Source organism: Cebidichthys violaceus, unplaced genomic scaffold (genome assembly GCF_023349555.1).
Source record: "Cebidichthys violaceus isolate CVI_PGR_0920_01 unplaced genomic scaffold, fCebVio1.0.p SCAF_2, whole genome shotgun sequence".
NCBI classification, from domain to species: Eukaryota; Metazoa; Chordata; class Actinopteri; order Perciformes; family Stichaeidae; genus Cebidichthys; species Cebidichthys violaceus.
Genome location: NW_027176372.1, coordinates 11,815,512 through 11,837,026, shown reverse-complemented (window position 1 = coordinate 11,837,026; position 21,515 = coordinate 11,815,512). Strand labels below are relative to the sequence as shown.

General features: G+C 43.6%; 1 protein-coding gene across 5 annotated transcripts; it reads right to left on the bottom strand.

Moving 5' to 3' along the window:
* Window positions 1-1,286: 1,286 nt before the first annotated feature.
* Window positions 1,287-20,131, bottom strand: sh3tc2 (SH3 domain and tetratricopeptide repeats 2). Of its 5 annotated transcripts, XM_068714419.1 has the most exons (23): window positions 19,892-20,131; window positions 15,794-15,910; window positions 14,643-14,741; window positions 13,378-13,506; window positions 12,637-12,764; window positions 12,331-12,436; window positions 11,688-11,831; window positions 10,642-10,843; window positions 10,398-10,471; window positions 8,784-8,979; window positions 8,428-8,564; window positions 8,189-8,239; window positions 7,780-8,084; window positions 7,041-7,235; window positions 6,056-6,916; window positions 5,729-5,949; window positions 5,466-5,632; window positions 4,532-4,709; window positions 4,280-4,430; window positions 3,486-3,608; window positions 3,181-3,331; window positions 2,881-3,077; window positions 1,287-2,478 (listed from the first exon to the last, which is right to left on the bottom strand). In XM_068714419.1, the coding sequence occupies exons 2-23, from the start codon at window positions 15,816-15,818 to the stop codon at window positions 1,768-1,770; spliced, it is 4,551 nt and encodes a 1,516-aa protein (XP_068570520.1). In that variant the 5' UTR covers window positions 15,819-15,910; window positions 19,892-20,131; the 3' UTR covers window positions 1,287-1,767. The 5 variants fall into 5 exon arrangements, with proteins under 5 accessions (XP_068570520.1, XP_068570519.1, XP_068570518.1 ...); XM_068714418.1 differs by lacking the exon at window positions 15,794-15,910; XM_068714417.1 differs by lacking the exons at window positions 15,794-15,910; window positions 19,892-20,131 and adding an exon at window positions 15,911-16,465.
* Window positions 20,132-21,515: the final 1,384 nt, after the last annotated feature.

The window sequence follows — 21,515 nt, the reverse complement described above, 5'->3', positions numbered from 1 at the left end:
AAGAAATGCCAGACAGAAACGAACCAACTGGGATCACGCTGACGACGCTGCATATAGAGACATGAATACCGCACTGGTTGCAGCTCTGACACTTGCTTTCCCGCCTAAAATCAACATGTCAAAAATAACATAATGCAAGCAAAAGACTGGTGAAATTGTGGCAGACTACTACGCCAGACTCCATGTTGTCTTCAACGAGCACAGCGGCCTTCAGGAGCCTGCAAACAGAGGAGATGCAGCAGGCAACTGGGAGTTTCACCTCAAACAATGCTTCCTGGATGGACTGTTGCCACCCATCTCTGCAGCAGTGAAAGTGAGTTGTGTTGGTTATGAAGAAGCCCGCCTCACTGAACTAATCAGATATGCTAATCATGCAGAAAAACAAGCAGTTGCAGTTTGTTACTGTAATCAACAACACAGAACAAACCAAACAGTTCAGCGACAAAAGTAAATTTCACACGTCTAAGTTCAAGGAGAGTCTGGATAATAGTCTATCACGGTTGAACTTTCTGGCACAAGTGAGCAGAGTGAGTTCTGGGTCAAGTAATATAAGCTCCAGAGAAGAATCATCAGGATTCTAGAATGGAACTGACTTGTGTTCCACATTCTGGTTGGTCATGTGGTCATGATGGAGCCATGAGGTGCCATTGATTACATACTCAGTGAAATCCTTTGGTATATTTTGCTGTAAAGGATAAATCTGATATCTACAGTAACATGATAAATCTTACTCTTCTTCCCCATTGTTGTCCAAAAACTATTAAAAACACATCAGTGAGCCACATTGTTGCAATGCATTCCTTCATAACTATGAACACAGGGACTGTAGTTTATTTAGAGTCATTTCCCCTGTAAAGACTCGCTTTCTTACCATGTGTCTTTAAATCCACAGAAGAATATAGTCCCCAACAAATGCCCCATATCCTCTTATTTAAGGAGCACTGCTAAACAACTACAATGCCCAGCTGTTTTGGGAAATTACTGACCATTTTCGAAAAGAAAAAAAAAATACTCGTGACTAGTGACATCTTTTCAAAGATTTAAAAAGCTGAGAGCCACAGACGGGTTGGGCAAAGTGGCAAGTATTGAGACTAAATCGTAGTTAGTTTTGGTCTTTTCATTATATTGGTTGACAGTAAGAAAAATATGTTATTTTTTGTTTTCCCTAACGTTGTTTTTTCCGATTTATTATGCTCTGATTTGTTCCAGTTGTTGTGCTTTGCACCTCAAGGCCATGTGTTTCTCCCATATTTAAATAGACAAAAGCACAAATAAACACTCAGACATCAAAATAACATTCTTTATGTTTAGGTCATATCTACCAGAGATACAAAAACGTACATTTAGAAAACATACAACAGGCACAGTAAACTGCAATAACCACAGAATGTATTATACAAAAAGGCACATGCTTTAGAGCCACTAATGCTCTGAAAACTTAATTTATTGACGTCGTCTTTCCTACAATAAGTGCCATGTGGCTGGAACGTTGGAGTCAATGTGCTGGTCAAGAAACATGTGACCAGAAGCAGGAAATGTCAGTGAAGAACATAATATGCCACTCAGAGACTGTGTGTAGACGTCATCGAGCCCGCCTGTTCACCGTGTGTGTCACTGGTTTCACATTTATCTAATTTCTCTGTGTAGTCGTCCAAACTTACAGCTTCATCAGTGTCTATGCCAACAGTCTCTGTTCGGTCAGTAACAGACCGATTGTCCACAAGACTGACATCTTTTTTACTTGGATCTGCATGCACATCCGTTTCTTTAGGGGTTGTTTTGTTCGTCCTGAATATCTGAATCTGTGTGTCTTGTGATGTCACTTTTGTGATTATCAGGTAACTGACTGGGCGTGTGGTAGTCAGTGTCAAAGTCTTTCCCATCTGTTTGATTCTGGTGAGTTTGTAAAGTGTCAGTGGAGCTGCTGGAGTCTGAGATCTGCTCCTTGGCTGTATCAAATGACTCAGTGAAAATACTGTCACTGTAAGAGTGACTGGCGACGGTTTCTGTCTCAAAGGCGTCCACAAGAGGGCCATCTGCATCAAGATTTTTGTGATTATCTCCAATATTAGTGTCTGAATATCCATCCTCCGTGTCTCTGTGAATTATACCAGTTCTTGGAAGCAAGTTATCTTCACATTTTTCATTTTCAGGTGAAGTGAAAATGCAGTTTGTCTTCAGCAAACTTTCCGTACGCTCCATATCAGCACCAGAATCCTCGTCCTTCTTTTGGCCCGGCTCCGTGACTGCATCCTTCATGTTCTCCTCTCCAACAGCAGCGCCTTCCTCTCCAGCCAGAACTCTCTTCAGACTCTGGGCTCTGTCTCTGTATTCTCGGCACAGCTGAGCATCGGGCATGTGGTTGCCGTGGATCTCGGCCAGCTTCATGTACACCACATACAGAGCCTCTGGGTTAGCTTGGTCCTCCAGGGCCGCTGCCAGAGCCAAATGGAAGTAGCCCACTGCGTCGAAAGAATCCTGGGGAGAGTGCAAAGAGCAGAGGTCTCATTTTAATAAATACTGTATATATTATCTTTTCTTATTTGTCGGCTGGATTTTGATTGGCGACATATTCTGTGAAAAGGATACCAGATAAAGGTAAAGGCAACTGTTGCTCTGCCAATATCTGAAGCCTCTTCTATTAAGACACTGGCTGGCTACACTTTCACTTGTAGGAACTCTAGGTTCTAAAATATTGTGTCAGCTTGTTATTATTGTGATAAAACAATTGCCTAACTTTCAGTAATGACATCAGTTTTTGACAGTTAATTTCCCGATTTCCTCAAATCGTAAAAAAAAGTGTATATGTCTATATGTATAATGTATATATTCTGTTTGCTCATGCAAATGCAAACACAGAAATATAGTTGGCTTGTGTACCTTCAGTTTGTGTAGCGTGAGATTGCCCAGTCTGCAGTACACCTTGGTGTAGTAGCGAGCCTCCATGGGGTCCTGCAGGGCGGGCGGACAGAGGGACAGTGACTTGAGGTAGTAGTTTTCTGCCAACTCGTACTGCTGCAGGTTGTAGTAGACTGTAGCCAGCCGGTGGTAGGCTGTCCTCTCATTCACATGCACACCTGAGGAAAAACAACAACGTTCCGTGTTAACAAATTGGTTCTACATTATCGTTAAAAGTGATCATGAGGCACAGGTTCTTGGCCACGCTTGACCTCTGTCTACCTGCTTTGCCAGCGATCTGAACAGCCAGTGTTGCATACTGTAGAGCCTCCTCCTGCTCTCCCTGGTTCATTAACAGCTCTGTCAGTTTACTCAACAAACGGAACTCTGAATGGATGTCATGGATGCTCCGTGCAAATGGCAGACTGCCATCCTGCAAAACAAACACAGAGAATTTTCGTAAAATGAGATCAGCGGTTCCACTGATTTAAAAGAAAAACATTTAATGGAATCAAAATAAAAGTGTCAGCGTGTATTATGGGAAATACTGCACCATGACATTGCAGCTTTGTTTTGCATCCTCTTACCCTGTAGAAAGGCAATGAAGCCATTCGGTTCCTGCAGCCTTTAAAGTAGACGTCTCCTGCCTCCTCGTAGATGCTCATGGCGAAGTGATGGTCATTCATCCTCAGGGCTGTCTTCACTGCTGCCTAGTTATCAAATCATATTGTCGATCAATATTGATTGAACATTAGCGTGTCAAACTAAACTATGATTGTCAGGAAAGTGTGTAATGGGAAAAATATATTCTCATATCATGAAATGTTTTAAAAGATGTACAACTGAAAGGGAAAGTAAGGAACACAAATACTGACATAACACAGCAGTCCTATAGAAGTAGTTAATCAGTTTTATTGAACACAGTGTCTTGTTTCTCACGGCTGGTCACACACTCCCACTTCGGACAGAGGAAGTGAAGACACAGTGTCTGGCAAGTTGAAGACAGACCATAAACCATCACTGATTCCCAGTAAACACACTTGGCATGTGTTTAGATAAGAACGATAGCCAGGGCACGAGAACATCTACTCCTTGTCTATGATTTATCCCAGGGTGTGAACTCATGTGTGCATAAAATGGTTTGGTATCTTGTACGAAGTTGAACTTTTCACCACAGACACTGACTGAGGTGGCTGTGGTGCATCTTTCCCTTGCAAGCAAAATAAAATAGAGCAGGACAACTTTGAATCATTTGAAGACTTCATTATTTTCTTTGAATTTGTGAACAAAACTCTTCTCCCGATTTATCATTAGAAGTTTTTCCAAAATAAGTGTTGTGTTTACATACATACAAGAGCAAAAGAAAAAAACAGTGACTCACCTGCAGGTACATGTCAGCTAGTTCGTCCTCCTGGATGAGGTAATAGATGCGTCCCACCTGCAGCCAGGTCTCTGACTCTTCCTCTCTCTTGCCCAAATCAATAGAAATCCTCAGGCTCTGCTTGGTGTAGTCCAGAGATTTACGAGATGACCTGCAATCCAGAATTGAGACTGTTTTGGTCAGAAACCAAAGACGTTGTTGAAGAGATGGATAGAGAATAAGAGCGAGAGCGAAGGAGAGGCAGAAACTTACCTTTCGGTGTTGAGCGTGAGGTAGAGGCTGCTGAGGATTTCCAGATACTCTCCCTCCAGTCTCTTGTCCTTCAGCTCTCTGGATACCGACACACAGTGCTCATAGTAGACGATACTCTGGCCATACAGCAGCATGTCAGCATACACACGACTCAGCACCTTGGCCACCACCATCCGACCTTTAAATACCGCAAGTATGTTAGCTGTTGCTGCTGACACTAAATACCCTGTGATATGTATGTGACACTGAATAAGAACTATATAAAGTTGGACCTTTACTGTACAATTAGCACGGCTGATATTAGGAAGTGCTACCCTGAGTCTTCCACTTAGCACTTACTGTATTCATACTAGCTTGTTGCACTTATTGTATTCGTATTACTTTTTTTTGCACTTACTGTTTTTCGTTGTTTCTGCACTGTACTTTGGCTCTGAGTTATGCTCTGCTTCATGCTCTTAGATGCTTGTTTGGAAAAGGAAATGTACTTATGACTTCTGGTGACTAGTAGTTCTTTTGATTACCAATGTTGAATGCACTTATTGTAAGTCGCTTTGGATAAAAGCATCTGCTAAATGACTGTAATGTAATGTAATGTAATAAGCAAACTTTAGATAATCACAGATACATTTCTATGTTTTGAAACAGTTCCATAATGTGACCACCAGGGGCACTGAAAAGTTTAGTTTTCAACAGTAACATGTCTCTTTCGCACCGCATGTAAAGGCATCAACCAATCAAGTTGTATGGAATGTACATCTCCAAATGTACACTAAAGTGTACAACAACATGGAGGCTCCTCAGACTTAAACCTAAACAAAGGAAATGTATACCAGATTCACTGATTCCGTTCTTACCTTTTACAATAAAAAGCTCAACTTTTGGCAAGAAAGTGAATAGGGCCGAGTATTCCTTTAATATGTTAACTTGTACTCACTGTGTAAGTTTCTGGCATGAAGTGCAATTAGTAGCCCCATTTCATAACAGGCTCTGCTGTCCTGACTCTTCCTCCTGTCTTTGTAGCTCCGCCCCAGCCAAAGGTAGGTCTGAACATGCTCCTCGTCGACAGGGCTTTCCCAGAGCTCCAGAAAAAGACGCAGGGATCTGGGAACGCAATCAGCAGCACGATAAATAACTCTTAGTAAACTCTTTCTACATTTGTTAAGTTCCCTGGGGGAAAAGACAACACTGATGTCTGACCTGACCAAGAAGCGTTCTGCCACCAAAGGTGCCCCCACATCCAGTGCCAGGCAGCCCAGGTTGGCCAGTGCCAGGGCCTGGTTCCTCTGGTTTCCACTTTCCCTGGAGATCACCAAGGCAGAGTGGAGATGCCAGCCTGCCTCTGGGATGCGACCCTGCCGCCTCAGACAAAGAGCCAAGAGGTTGTGGATCACTCCTCGCTGTGTGGGACTGTCTGTGCCCTGGAGAGATTACACATGATATTCATACAGAGGAGGAGGTAAACTGACATTTCAAACCAATCGCTTCTACAACATTTATCCAGGTGAATGGTGTTGTTTGCTGTACCTGGAGTGATGTGAGCAGAGGCTGCAGGACACTCAGGGCCCTCTCAGCCTGGCCCGTCAACACCAGCAGCCACCCGAGCAGCACAGAGGCCTCAAAGCCCTCCTCCTCACTGATATGGCCTCCTGTCTCCACAGCTTGTTGAGCACAGAGCACCGCCTTATCTAAAGCGTCGTACTGCAGGTAAACAGTGGCTAAGCCCTGACACAGGTCCCTCTGGGTCTTCATGTCCTTCCCTTGCTCTGCTGTAATCAGGGCCTGCTGAAGGTAAATCACAATCTGGGCAGGGAGCAGGGAGGTTCCTTCCTTCCAGCATGTGTTCAGGCGAACAGAGTTCCTGATAAACAACTCAATCCTCTGGAAAGAGTCGTGGAGGGAGTGGTCCTGTCTTGAGTCCAGGCTCAGAGAGGCCAGCGCTAAGTAAGGCATGTATTTACGATGATAGAGCCAGCTCAAGAGCCAGTTGAGGTCCAAAGGAACTATGGGACGCTCCTCGGCGGCAGAGAGCGTCACCGAGAGGAACTGGAGTCGCTCAACAAAGGGGAGGGCGTCATCTGTCTTCCTGCGAAGCAGGAAGAGGCTGGAGACGAGGTAGCAGACGCGAGCCTCCAGGTGTTTGTCCCCCATCACCACCGATCTCCTCAGGAGCAGCTGCAGCAGCTCAACCTCGTCCGTGGAAGTGAAGGTGTGGCAGGGGAGACAGAGGAGCAGGGCGCAGGCCTTCTCCAGAGTCTGGGGCAGCTTCTCCGTCATTCGCTGCTTCAGGTAGACAGCGGTGAGGTTTGTGTAGAGAGCGACGAGGAGCGGCGTGTCAGAGAAACTGTCCACACGAACACTGAGAGCCTCCTCATAGTACACACGAGCCTGAGGAAATATATATGAACATACAGTTTATAATGTTCTGTATATTGCGGGTCTCTTTAAGGAGGAATAAAGCATATTGATATGTCCACAACACACATATCAGTGCTAGAAAAGAAGCACAAACCTGGGAGAACTTTAGCTTCCGGGCACAGAGTCTTCCCAGGAGGAAGCACGCCCGTCGATGTGCCCAGTCCAAGCCCATCCTCTTGGCGCTCTCCCTGACACTCTCTAGGTGCCCCAATAGCTCGTCTTCAGTCTTTCCACTGAAGGTCACCCACAGGAAGGAATACTGCAGGTCGTACAGCGGCAGGAAGTCCTCCTAGAACAAATGTGTTTGGTAAAAAGAGTTAATGGGATAGCCACAAGTAAAAATAATGAAAACGCTGACAAATGAATTCACATATGATAGCCAAATGCTATTAGTGATCAGAGTTGTGTTGATGAGCTACATTAATCAACCTACATGACCACATGATTTGTTAAATTTGCGTCAACCCCATTTTTTTTTTTGGCACATGAAAAGAGAAATAACAAGCCAATAACAATCAAATGATGATGGTGCTATGGTGCACACAGGTACATTGTTAATATATTTACTTCAGACTAATTCCATGCCTCATCGTGCAATAAAGCAACACAGAGAAACTGCTTACTTCCTTTTTTTTGCATTTTTACCATCAAGTTGTGACTGTTTTATAGACCTGAAAATGTGAACCTACATTTCTTGACATTTGCTTCTATTAGCTGCCATAGACATAACATAGAAAACAAGACAGAAACAAAAACGCCCGTTGTCTGTTACTTTGCTTCTGTGTTTGGCCCTGTAACAAAGGAATCAGTGAATAAACTGGGACTCTGCAGACCTGGAAGTGTTCATGGTTGAGCAGGGACAGTGTGGGGTCACTGAACTCGGAGTCCTCCCCCTCCCAGCTGTTCTCCTCCAGGAAGAGAGGTGGGTCTTCCTGGAACTCGTCCATCTCCCTGAATGTGTCGTCCAGAGTGAAGGACAGGCGCTCTCCCTCGCGTGGCAGAGCATTGTGGGACTGATAGAAGGACAGGCGAGGGGAGGAAAGGGAGACAGAAGTGCGAGGAGAAGACTGGTAGGGGGGAGTCCCTCCACTTTTCTCTGACATGACACTCTGACGGGTGCTTGCAGGAACCTTATGATCTGGGAAGAGGACAAGTATTGATATAAGTTATATCATGTATGAGTTGTGTTAGTGCATTGAGCGTATGAACAGCTGATTTCCACTATAAACTGTAGAGCATTACCATGTTTTGGCCGGTTTCTGATGTACAGGAAGTCCGTCTCATCCAGTCTGTCTGAAACAAGGTAAATCAATACAAGCGTCAATTTTCCAGATGGGGATAGAGATGGAAACTTCTTAAGGAAACAAACAGGAGCTGCACACCAAACCAAACAAGTCCTATATTTCAGTTATGGCACCACCCCTTCTCTTTCCCCCACCCAAAAAACACAAGACACTTGATCAGCCCAGTGGTTTCTTTACCTAGCCTGTACACAGAGCTGATGTCAGACGAGAAGAGCCTCTCCAGCAGGCCGCTGTCACTTGGCTCAGAGCTACAGGGGTTGACCTGAGCGAGGCTGGCCCTCTCCTCCGCAGTCAGAAAGACTAACCGTCTGTCTCTGTGTGTGGGGAACAAAGGCAGCATTATCACTTCTGCTGCCTCCTCACCCCATCCCACCCCCACCAGACTGCAGATATACTAAACAGGATTTCAACGAAAGATTAGCACAAGACTATAAACAAGAGATAAAGTGCTTTAAATGACGCACAACATCATCTGACCAGTAAGTTTAAGTTGCGCCAAGCCTTATACAACTAGAAGGAATGGATCTTCTTACAGGGGTATGGTGTCCAGAGGCTTGACATGGGCCTTGTGCACAAAACCAGTGTGACCCGTGGAAGAGTGCGTTGCTATGAACACATCCAGGCCTCGGACTAGTAGACCCTGGATCTCCACAATGTCACCTTGACTCAGCTGAAGTTCCTCCGAGCCCACTGGACTGTAGTCAACCACTGCTACACAGGAACCGGTCACTGAGGTATTTGATCAGGAGAACAGGGTGAGGACGAGCAGCAGACTTCAGAGGTTTTGAGGTCAATATGTAAGAACAGTGTCTGACCATGAGTATGATGATACTGTACATCTTTATACTCTTATATGTATTTTTTATATTGTGCCAAATAATTGACCGGATATAAAACGAGAAAGGTTGAATGCTTTTCACAAGTGCATAGAGGTTGAAGCTACTATGCATAAACAAATTAGTATTGATCCACTGTGGCTGTGCACTGCTGCAGTATTCCGGTAAATAGGAAGTGGGTTTGATATTATCCTCTGTCTTCTTAGACAGTAAAATTGCTGACTTCGCAAACACAATATAAAACTTAAGCTAAAACTTTATGTACACTGAACAAATATATATTACTACCCAAAATACTTTTTCAATGCACACAAAAGTTTTATTTCTCTCAAACTTGTTTAAATCTGTGTTAATGAGAACGTTTAATCCCTCCACCTGACAGGTGTGGGACATCAAGATGCTGATTAAGGTGTAACCTGCCATGCCAAACGGCACACTATCTCAAAACTGTGACATCTTGTGTTAATGTGACCAGCCCATTGCACACCTGTGTGATAATCATGCTGTTTAATCAGCATCTTGATGTCCCACACCTGTCAGGTGAATGGAGTAGAAGTGCTCACTAACACGGATTTTACCGCATTTGTGAACAGAATTTGAGCTAAAATAAGTCTTTTGTGAGTACAGAACAAAGTCATACATCTTTTGTTTCAACTCCTGAAAAATGGGAGCAAAAACAAAAGTGTTGTGTTTAATTTTTGTTAAATGTTTGTTAAACTACACTACACATTCAGACTGGCCACAATGTATTTCCTGACCTCTACTTGATTTCATACAATATAAATCCAGGAATTAAACTAAGCTGATGTCAGCATTCAACAAAATACATATGTGTCATCAGACTGTGTCCAGACACACAAAAAGTGTCCAGAGTCAGCCTGACTTTGGATGAGTAGTGAAATTCCTTTAAAAAAAACAATCCCTGCTACAAATACCACTGGCAACTTGGGGGTGTCTCTCTATAAAGTGCTTTATGGCCAATGTGTTCCCAAGCCGTTGCCTATTTACACAGCAGACATTAAGCAACGTTTGCATTCATTTGGTGTCATGTTTGTGTCCACCTGATAAATTTAAGTCCAATATTGACTCCCCGTTTAGCTCTGATTTGGTCTCCAGAAACTCTTGAGGGAAATATCTGGCTCCAAATGCTCCACTATGTTCACCAGCTGGTCTCTAACTTTGTCTGTCTGCTGTTTGGTGCTGGAGTACAGGAGGGGTTTTAAAAGCTTTTTCATTGAAGTAGCTGCACCTGAGTTCAGTATACTATATGTGAGTGTGACACTGTGTGCATAATGTGTGAACTATACTTACCGATAGCATGTTCAAATGGTTCCTTTTCTGCTGGCGAGCATCCAACATTGCCCGGGTAGTTCCTCAGAAACCACCTGACCAAACAGGAAGTATAGTTTAACTCATGTCCAACGTCTGTATTGCTGCTTTGCTCATTCAGCCAAAAGCCTTGACAAGAGAACAAGTTGATCACACTTTCGCTGACATTGCAAATGTAGGCATTGGTAACAGCCGTCGCTCGTTTGAGGAACACGGGCTGACTCACTGATAGAAGGGGTACGGCAGCGGTTGCATGGCGTTGACTGGCACCAGGCCGTGTTTTCCTGTGGAGAGCATGGTGCCCTCCCACATGCTGTCCTGCCCCGTGTCCCTCACCATCAGCAAATCATTCTTTTTGAACGACAGCTGGTCTTCGTCGTCCTCATCCTGATCACTTCTTGTGAACAGCGCCTTCGCGAAGAAGGAGCCTGCAAAAGAGAGAACAAAAGCATGTGTGAATCCAGACACAGGACTCTTCGTGTTGACAAAAGTGACCACACATAAGTTCAGAAATCAGCAAAAGTGCTATAGCTTACAGGGCGCCCTCATTCAGTCACTTGCAAATGATGGATGTTTTATATCCTCCCCCTATTAAGTTAATGTAATTCTCACCACTATTTGCCAGCGTTGCAGTTTTATTGTACATTTCCGTAAAGCTTTTTTCCTGGGGGGAAATGTTCAAGAGAATGTTTGTGTCGACCAGGCCGGAGGAAATCAATATACATTCTTGTAGGGTAGTAGTATAATGGTGATGCTGTAGCACGACACTGACTTAGTTTATAATGCGTATTTAGCAAATTGCAAAATTTCACTGATGTCCAGCTTTTTCTTAATTTATGTGTATTAAACATTGGCTCTACAAAGTGAGGCACATAAGGTGACAATAAAGAGGCCATCACTATAATTTGTCCAAAGTCATATGTGGCAGTATATTTCTGAGGCTTTCATAGAGTTAATTGGGGTCAGTGAAAATGGATTTAAAGTAATGGGATCAAATGACAGCCAAAGTTGGTTACTAAATAAGTAGAGTGACAAGATTTAAGAGGCTTCTGACAAAAAATACTTCAAATAGTCAGAGTTTTCACAGAGAGAATTTAGTGGCCAAAAGGGCAAAAGATACGGTTCAGTTTGTCTGTTAAACTACCAAAGTGTCAATTTTAGCAAACAGTTTATGAACTACATTTTATTCCTCAGTTTGCACTCTCTTAATGTTTTACGTTCTTAAAACGCTGACTGAGCTTCCATAAAGTGCCAGAGCACAACATTACTCACCCTCCTGAAGTAACAGTCCCAGGTAGAGGGTGGCCAGTCGTTCCTCGTCCACGGTGACATTGATCTGCAGATCGCTGAGCAGCTCTGGGTCCAGCCAGAAGGACTGATCACACAGGAAGTTCTCCAAGCAGCGAGCCACATAACCTGGGACAGAGCACATGCAGCTTAGATACAAATACTACTGATGTTATTTATGCTGCTATCACTGCATGCTCACCAACAATACCTTTTGATGATAATAAGCACAATAAATGCATAAATAGGGGAACAAATATGTAAAGCAAAGGTGCATTTGTGTGTTTGAGAAGCACCTGAAAACTGTGTTTTCAGGTGCTTCTCAAATGTTTTTCTCTATAACATCAGTTTTAAAAAAAATCTTTAGTTGAACACTCAAAAACACAACCCGTCGAGCTTCTTTTTGGACTATTAGGGTGTGGTTTGTTCATATGTGAGTGACTGTGGCCTAGCAACATACAGAAACAATGCCACGAATGTCATCCGATTCTGACTCAAACGTTTGCTAAATCCTGATTGGTGCCAAAAGTGCATCACCTTTTTCCGACCAAACACAAATGATGTGTTGATGTCGGACCTGATTGAGAAAACAGGGCCTTTGAGATCTCAAATGGTCATAGCTGCTTACCTAATGCTAGGTAAGTAGAAAACTTCCAGATTTCCTCCACGGTCTTGAATGTGAGTACGAAGCTATCCTTCTCAGCGTGGACCGACACCAGACGTGCGGACAAGTCCTGCAGAAACAAAGTCTCATGTTTCAATAACAGAATCCATTTCTATTAAGTGCACAAAACATAAACGGCACGATGTATCGTGTTGCATTATATGGACTCTGATCATATCGTAATGCATCTTTGTCTTCATTATGAGAAGGTCTGAGTAGCACATTAATGCCTAGGGGATGTCTGCATTGTCAGGTCTGACTGTCACTCACTTTAAAGAGCTGGATGACATCCTGGCTGTTGCTCTCCACCACTCGGAGTCGGGTGCGCAGCGCCTCCTGGAGGGCCCGGTCAGGATCCTCACTGGAGCGCCTCCGCCCAGTGAACAGCAGCTCAATTTCTAGGCAAAAGACAAGAGGAGTGCTGTGATCAATCACTTCTAGATTAGAACGTTTCTTCTTGTGGAATAATATTGAATACAAGCAAATCCATTGTAAACAGGCTTAGAAGAAAAATGTGCATAGAGAGCAAGATAATTATCATCTGCCAGAATTAAAGGAAGAAACAACTAATGTCTTTATAATGATATTTCTAATTTATCACACTCGCAAAGATACATTGGTGCATTTTCTCGCCTGAAGTCACAGAGCAAAAGGGAAAATATCTAGGGAGAGGCAAAACTTTCAAGAGTTCATTAAAGATTTTCTACAAGAGCTCATATTCCAGCGTGATGCTCTGCGAGTTATTCACCGGGGGAATAACAAAGCTATTAGGCCTCTTACTGGACTCTCAGCATGGCCTTTTAAATCCATTTGAGTGGAAGAACCTGGGGGAATGTGATAGATGGAGCTAAACTGCTGAGTGAGTAAAACATTAGTAGGGAAATATGCCTCATCAGTATGCATACATATAACGCATGGGAAATGTTTCCGTGTATAAAATGTAACCAGTTTAGACTGGCTAATGCAAAAGCTAGAATTAAGTAGAAACATACTACGAGTCATTAAATGTACCTGAGGAGAATTTCTCTCCCAGTGACATAGTACTTCCTCTTAAGGCCTCTTTCTTCTTCCAGTAGCCGTCAGGCTCCACCCCTCCTTCACCTGACTCCACCACTGGACCGTCGTCCTCCTCGGCTGCATCTGAAAGAGGAAACAAAGTCAGGAGAAAAGCTGCTGGGTCCAGTGTCAGTTCCACCAGTGTGTCCTGAACAACATATTGTTTTTAGAGTTTTTGTGTGATAAAGACAGGTGTCTAGTAGGTAGAAACAATTTCATCAAATGGGCTGTTCAGAGTAAACTGCAATTACAATACAAGCCTCAGACTGTCACAGAGATTTATTTGGAAATGTTACTAGATGACACAAGATGGCAATCATTTAAGGAAACACATCAGTATGTAGTCATATGGTACATTTGGTTGAAGCCACAAATTAGAGCAGCGGTTCCTGACCTGAGGATATTATCAGGAAGTGTCTTTTATAAGCAAGGCAAGTTTATTTTTGTACCACTTTCATACACAACTGCAACTGAAATTGTTTTACGTTATACATTAAAATTAAAAGAAAAGAAGTGAATGATACACATTAAAAAGCTAATAGAAGCCTTTTAAAAGTTATACAGAGAGACAAATACTAGATAGGAGGGCAAGATGTTTCATGGTGAGTAGGTTCAGTCAAAGGCAGTGCAGAACATAGAGGTTTTTAATGTGGATTTAATGGTGGTCAAAGTTGGTGCAAGTCTAATATCCTCTAGGTGTTTGCTCCAGCTCTGTGGTGCACAGTAACTAAATCACGCCTCTCCATGTTGAGTTTGAACAGTTAGCATCCTGATGACCTGAGAGGCCACATGGGTTCATGTGGTAAAAGACAGTCAGAAATGTATTTTGATCGTACAGTGATCCAACTAAACTGTCTATTTAGACTGATTTTGTCAAGTTAGCATTCATACTACAGTATGATACTTAAGGTTTTAACTTTACCAAACTGTAAGGTAAGAATCACAGACTGTAGTATAGGAAGCAAGTTATCTTTATCTCAACACATTGACAGGATCTGAATATAACTGCTGGCTGTTGCAGTATAGTGGTGACGGGCTTTCCCTGGTTTGTTCCATTGTGCGAGGAGGATGTCCCAAACACTTCCTCTGTGTTTGTGAGCACACAGGCAGCGGCGCCGATCAAATGAGCCTCACGTTCTTACTTGATCTCCAAACTAATGGAAGCATCTATAACATTACTATTTCAGATTGATTAAGATGTCCAGTACGCAATAGTCTACCTTGAGCCATGATGTCATTTCCTGAGAAGTGTTCATTTGCTCCCCCAAGAGTATATGGCGGTTCCCTCCAAAGAGCATCCAGTTCAGCAGGAGAGATGTCTGTAAATAGGGAAATTAATCAGTTCATGAAAAAACACATTAGTCCCCTTGCTGCTCCCTTTAATCAATTACTAAAGATTGAAGATTGATATCATTTTCAGGTCTGTATGGTAAATATGTAGCTAGCGTCAGCAGCTGGTTACCTTAACTTAGCATAACACTGGAAATTGAAGGAAACAGCTAGCCTAGCTCTGTCCAACCGGAAAGAAAACAACAAGCCTACCAGCAGAACCACTTAGGCTCACAAATGAACACCTTATACTATGGAAACCAAAGTGTAAAAACAACAATTCACCATGTTCCAGTTATGTGCGGGATTATTTCTTGGCTGGGAGCAGTCGACAGGCAACCAGCGGAGGAGACTCCAGCAGGTTATTGCTCATGGCCAAGAAAGAAACAAGTGAGCAGCCGTAAAACAGTGATTGTAATTTTTATACTGTTTTCTTTTGTACTGATTAAACAAACAAAAGAGGTATCATGTGGAGATGCTTGTATTGATTGTCTGCAGCAGTTGATATTGGAAATGATAACATGCCTTTGGTTAGTGTGAGGGTTTGTCAGGGTTTGGGGGGGGGTGGTACAATGACACACACACACACACACACACACACACACACACACACTCAGGAAAACCTCCAGGCTCACACAGCTGACTCCTCCACTTTTATGTCAGCACGGTCACATTGGTTTCAGACATACGGTCACACACCATTTAAAATAAAGGAGGAGCATACTGTTAACCACAGGGTAACAACAGCAAAAAAAGTTATCATTTTGATTGAAATGCCGCTTTTCTTCTGTTTCCACATGCTTTGTCAGTGCAAGAACACAGCAGAACAGTATTATCTTGACGTAAAGCATTCACAACAAGACAATGGGGCCATAACTTAGCAACACAATGCAACATGACATTAGGCCGAAGAGAACAACAGCCTATTCTTTTCCGTCCCACAACACAGAGCACAGTTAGCACCAGCAGGACTGCTTGAGTCGAACACGAGCACGGTCATGCTGCTACAGTACAGTTAACACACCATGCCCCTTTTTTTTACCTTCTTGGCTAAGTGTGTTACCCATGTTGTGTACAGAGCTATGCTCCTGTCTATCTGAATGCAGCGGTCCGTCTCATGACGGCACAGTAGCAGCGCAGAGAGCGTGCCGGGACAGACCTGTGAAGGAGGAGAGGCAGACTTTGAGGAACGGTCCACAGCAGCAGGAGTTGAGCAGCGGTCTGCAGCAACAAGACGCCATCTGGCCCAGGAGCCGGCAGCTCCCAGAGATCAATGCCATCAGTTTGCGCACCCCCTCACCCTCACCAGCCTCTATAACAACAACTCTCTTCCTCTCTGTTGGACAAGCATCGTTTCCCTTCCTATTTCTGTATTGCCTTTCCTGTCCTGTTCACTCCGTCTCCTCCACCAGTTAGTGTTTACTGGATGCGTCCCCTCTGTCCCACTGCAAGTCTTATCTCTTCTTCTCCTCTATCTGTCTGGGTCTGCTTTCTTTTTGTAATCCCTCTGTCTCTTGCTGTCTCCATCTCCCTCCTCCCACTAGCCTCCCTCTCTCTCTCGCTCTCTCTCTCTCTCTCTCTCTCTCTCTCTCTCTCTCTCTCTCTCTCTCTCTCCAGTAGCTGCCCAGTCAAGTCAGTGAATGCACAAAGCACTCAATGCGATTGGCATCAGTGTATGTGTATATGTGTGTGTGTGTGTGTGTGTGTGTGTGTGTGTGTGTGTGTGTGTGTGTGTGTGTTTTGGGTGGGTGGGAGGGGAACAGGCCTCAGAGAGAGCTTCCCTGTGTGTTCCCTATGTGTGTCAGTGAAAATATGCACAGAATGTGTGTCAGAGACAATGTGTGTGTGTCTTTTGTGTGTGTTGCTGGGAGAACATATTGCTGAGCCACTGTAAGGCAATGCCACACAGGGACAGGCTGCAAGGTCACAGCGAGGGGAGGCAGGGGGGTGGTGGGTTGGGGGGGTGAGAGCAGCCTGGTGGCATGGATCGAGGATCAGTTCATCCACACCTCACAGTTCAACGCGACTCTCTGCCATCAGACGGGTGGCACACAGATGAGAAGACAGGAGTGCAGCAGGCAGAGGGATGTGTATGCTATGAAGATCAGACTCGTTGACCTCATGTGACCTTTCACCACATAAGAAGGAAATAGAGGCTACCTTCAGAGTACCATTATTATGTTATCTGCAGCACACATAATGTAGACGGGGGCCTCTTGGTTGGTGGAGGTAAACTAGGTAATTGGCCAGTAATGATCCGGCACAATGTGGTCACCCAGGCGGTAATGTAATGCCCCGATAGTGCCAGATTTTAAAGCTGGGTGTTGGGTGTGGTGTTCCTTTTTCAGGGTGTGTCATAATGATAAGTATAACAACCTATAGCAGCAAACTTGAGAAACAATCTCCTTCTTTATATTTGGAGATGAAGATGCGAAGAATCAGTTTAAAGAAATATCTGCATTAAAACAGCTCCAATCAAACAGCTTCAATGATATAGTACTGGGAGTACCATGAACTCACTGATGATAAGAGATAGTAAGTTATTATAAAATAGAACTAGATTAAGCTGGCTAAAATCAAGAGATATAAATATAATACTAGATAATTAAAATTTCACTCGAACACAATGCCTTTAATGTGGAAATATTTAAGAATAGAATAATGAATTAGAAATACAACATGAGCTTAGCCTGTCAAAACTGTATCAACGGTATATTGTTTTATTGAGGGGCTTGAGATGATCAGTTTTAAAATATATCAGTTGTTTACAGGCTTTTAGTTAGAATCCTTCCTTTTTTTGTAAAACAATGGACACTAAAAATATTAATTTCAATATTTACAAAGTGCCTATATACAGAAACATGAATATCCAATTAAAATGTAGCTGTTTAACTTAGCTATTCCGTAAGAAAAATTAATATCCATTATCACGAGACGTGCAGGACTAGTAGCATCGAAGCTAATTTCAATATTGATGTTAATGGGGAAATGTTATTAGTAATTGGCATCTACAACTACAACATACATTTTGATCTAGAACACACAAAGAATATACATGTATACAGATTTAGGCTCTCAAGGGCTACCAAAGATGTAAGGAGAAAACTAGCCTAGCTGCTGCATTTCTCTGTAGAGACAGAAACTAAAGGGGCTAACTACGGCAAGAAAGGAGGGTTAAATAGAAGAGCACAAATGCAAAAACATGTTACACCACTAAGTGTCTCTAAAGCAACACAACAACTATAGGGCTGACAGTACTTTTTAATGGCATTTCATCCACCCATGACGCTTTTTGTTAGGATCACGTCAGACTGTATGTATGCTCCGCTAAATGTAAACTTATAGGGTTCAGATATCTGTTTTTTGCAAAGGCTCCTGGCTCTCAATGGTGACCTGACTACTGAACAACCTTCATAGGGATACTCCAGGGATTTATCATTGTACTTTGAGGGGGGGCTTGTGTAAAACAAATTAAAGAAAGAATAGCCAAAATTGAAGAGGCAGTGTCCTGATATGAGTCACATTCCCAAAACTCTGGATACCTACATTTCCAATAATGCAACTATGTATCATCTTTCATGAGGCCCTCCCCGCCTAGTAAATTCCCACTTCTTTCAAACTCCACACCTTGCCTATGACCTCGAATGCTACCATTTTCAAAATGCGAGCCAACCAGACTTTTTTCATGCTTAGCCAACAAAGGAAAAACTCACAGATTGCTAAAAGATACATCTTTTAAACTTCTCTAAAAAAATGATGCTGTAGTGATGGAGACATTTAGTGTTACGTTAGTGAGATAGGCCTGTGCTCTGTGCATGGTTGTGTGAGTTTAGTTATTGCATGTAATCCATTTTCAAGGAAAAGAAATGTGTAAAGTTTCTTCCTCCTTTGTGACCTAATCATTCCGCTGCTTGACATGCCGGAGACAAAGAGGCTGATATCCTTGTCCGAGACCGGTCTCTTCATCTTGTTTACGTGTCGGCTGACTGGTCGTGATTGAATCTGTTCGTGTGCATCTTGTGAGGCAGAAGGCTGTAAACAGGCCCAATGCGTGTCAGGGCATATCCTGACACTCTTTAGACTGCTTGTTTCGCATAGAGCAACAGATTCTGTCTAATCTAATAAACGCAGACTGCTCAAGGCCGATATGTGCGGTCACATGCCAGGTCTTTGTTTGCACCAAATGCTGCACAAGGGGCACAAGTTGTCCCCAGTGACATCCACCTTAAAACATACAGAGACTGTCAGTAAAAACAATGCGATGCTGTACACCATTAGTGTCAATTCCCCTCTTTTACTGAAGACCTGTTGATCTAGCTATTGTTTCCTGTCAGCTGGAAGGCCAAAAGAGTGACTCTATGACTGCACACTGTGAACAGCATTACTAAAGTGTCCTACGAGCACTATATGTATGATTAAAGCTACAAACACAGTATTCACTGCCTGCAATGACAGGCCCAAGTCCAATGACCGCATACCATAAATGACCTTATAGTCTCCACGCAGTCTGAAAACACATCAAAAGCCTGGACTGCAATAGTGACACTCAGCAGTCCGTGACAATAGCATTCGACCTAATAAGAAACACATGGTATCAGCAGCGTCTGTCTGTGTTTAAACACAGGACCAAAAAAAGGGTGTATGTTTGAGGTGTTAGTGACTGTGTATGTGTACAATCGGGGTTTGTAGATTTGGAAAATGTGGTACAGGAGTTAGCAGAGAGTAATATGAGACAGGGGTTATGGACTCTAAGTTTAGACTAACCCCCTGTTCACTCACTCACATGCCTGTGTGTCTAAGACAGATCTCCCTGCAGGGAGATTCCCACACTGTTGCATAGCGGCACTTGAACAACACTGAAACAAACATTAAGGAAGTAGAATCATAGTATAATTAATGGAATGAAGACATAGTACAACTTGGATGCTCATGTATCAGTCCATCAGAAGAGTTTGGAAACATTCATTATCAAGCACCTAGTAAATAGAAGAAGGAATTGCAATCACTGCATGACAGCTATATCGTCCAGACTATACCTGACTGACAAAAACTTGGTAAAAGTACAAAGTGCAGCAGTTTTAAACCTGCTAAACATAAGAGACAGTTTATCACACAGAAAGTAGAAAAAAACAACTCTCACCTCTGTGCTGCTGCCAGCTCTCCCCTCTCATTTCATTCCTCATGTGCGTTGCCGAATGTGTGTATCTCTATGTCTCTGTGTGTGTCGTCTCACCATTCGACTGGTGAGTTGCGTCTCATGACAGCTGCCAAGACTGCTGTCATTCTCCACTGTCAGCCCGAATGCACAGGAGAGGAGAAACGGGGAAAAGGAAGCGTGTAGGTCAGTGAGAGTGTGTGAGCCGATGTGTGTTTGTGCCCAGACGGCATGTCACTGACTGAGGAAGTTTTGCTGTTAACTCCTCCCATGATTTCTGTGGGACAACAAGGACACAGCCTCCCCCTTCTCTCTCTCTCTCTGTCTCTCTCTCTCTCTCTCTCTCTCTCTCTCTCTCTCCGTCTCTCTGTCTCTCTCTCGCTCTCACCCCACACACACACATGCACACACACACACACACACACACACACACACACACACACACACACACACACACACACACACACACAAACACTCTCTCAGGCAAAGTTTGGAAAACTTAAAAGGAGACTCAACCAGTGAAATGAGGTCAAGTTATAATTGCATTTGAATCATCCTAAAAGTTATTAAACCCTGGCTATTATGTGACACCACTTCCCATTTAGAGTCTATTTCCTCATTCCGTAACACCAGTCGCACCAGTTTGGCTCGACGGCGCACACAGACATCCAGATTAGTGTCAAGAACAATCAGCTGATTTGTACAATTGCTGTGTCCACACCTCACCTTCATTCCAGAGGTGCTTCACAGTCCTGCCCCTCAATCCACACACAGTGCCAGCATTCCACTGAGTGTGCTGTAATGCCTGGAAATGTCAAGTATTCACCAGTGACCTCTCCCAACTACCAGTGATTATATTATTTTCACTTTCTGGGTCACGTCAAACCCTATCTGTGTTTGGGAAGATATGATCCCCAGGCCGGCATTGCTGTGGTTTCTTGTGTTTTTTCTGCCTGCTTAGTTAAATATAAACTGATTGTGTATCCCCAACCCCCAGTGTACCATGACAAAGTCACCCTGAACACAGAATATCAGCCCTGCACTGCCCATGTGATCATGCAATTGGCTATGCAAGGCTGCAGGACACACACCATTTACTCTGCTCCTTTTGCGAATACGTGTGTGTGTGTGTGTGTGTGTGTGTGTGTGTGTGTGTGTGTGTGTGTGTGTGTGTGTGCGGGTGCATGTACTTTTCCCCGGCCATGTGGTTGGACAAAGGGCAAGGATTGAGAGGGTTTGTGAAGAATGCAGCATAGTGCTGATCAGTGCTGCTGATAGTGGACACATGGCCTGTGTGAGACAAACAAAAGACATGTTACCTCCAATAGAAAAACACTGAGAGGATGATTAGTCAATACAATGTGGCAATACACTCAGCCTGCAACCAAAACATGATCTCAGTCATGTGTTCAGCAGCTCATAAAGAGAATAATTTGTGCTCAGTGTTGCTGTTCCACACTGCCTGTCATGCTTAAGGCAGAGGGATGTCAACCGCGCGCAGGTTTGTTACAGTAATAACACACATCGGGAGATGTTTGCCTTTGCTGTCGATCAGGGGGCCTTTGCGGACGGCGACAACCACTGCGTTGAACTGACGGCCTCCTGCCCC

Coding starts and splice junctions, on each gene's coding strand:
- sh3tc2 (XM_068714417.1), bottom strand. CDS start 16,031: ATGGCATTGATCTCTGGGAGCTGCCGGCTCCTGGGCCAGATGGCGTCT. Junction 7,236..7,779: donor TCAACCATGAACACTTCCAG/GTCTGCAGAGTC, acceptor CATTTGTTCTAG/GAGGACTTCCTGCCGCTGTA. Junction 5,633..5,728: donor GCAGAACGCTTCTTGGTCAG/GTCAGACATCAG, acceptor TTGCGTTCCCAG/ATCCCTGCGTCTTTTTCTGG.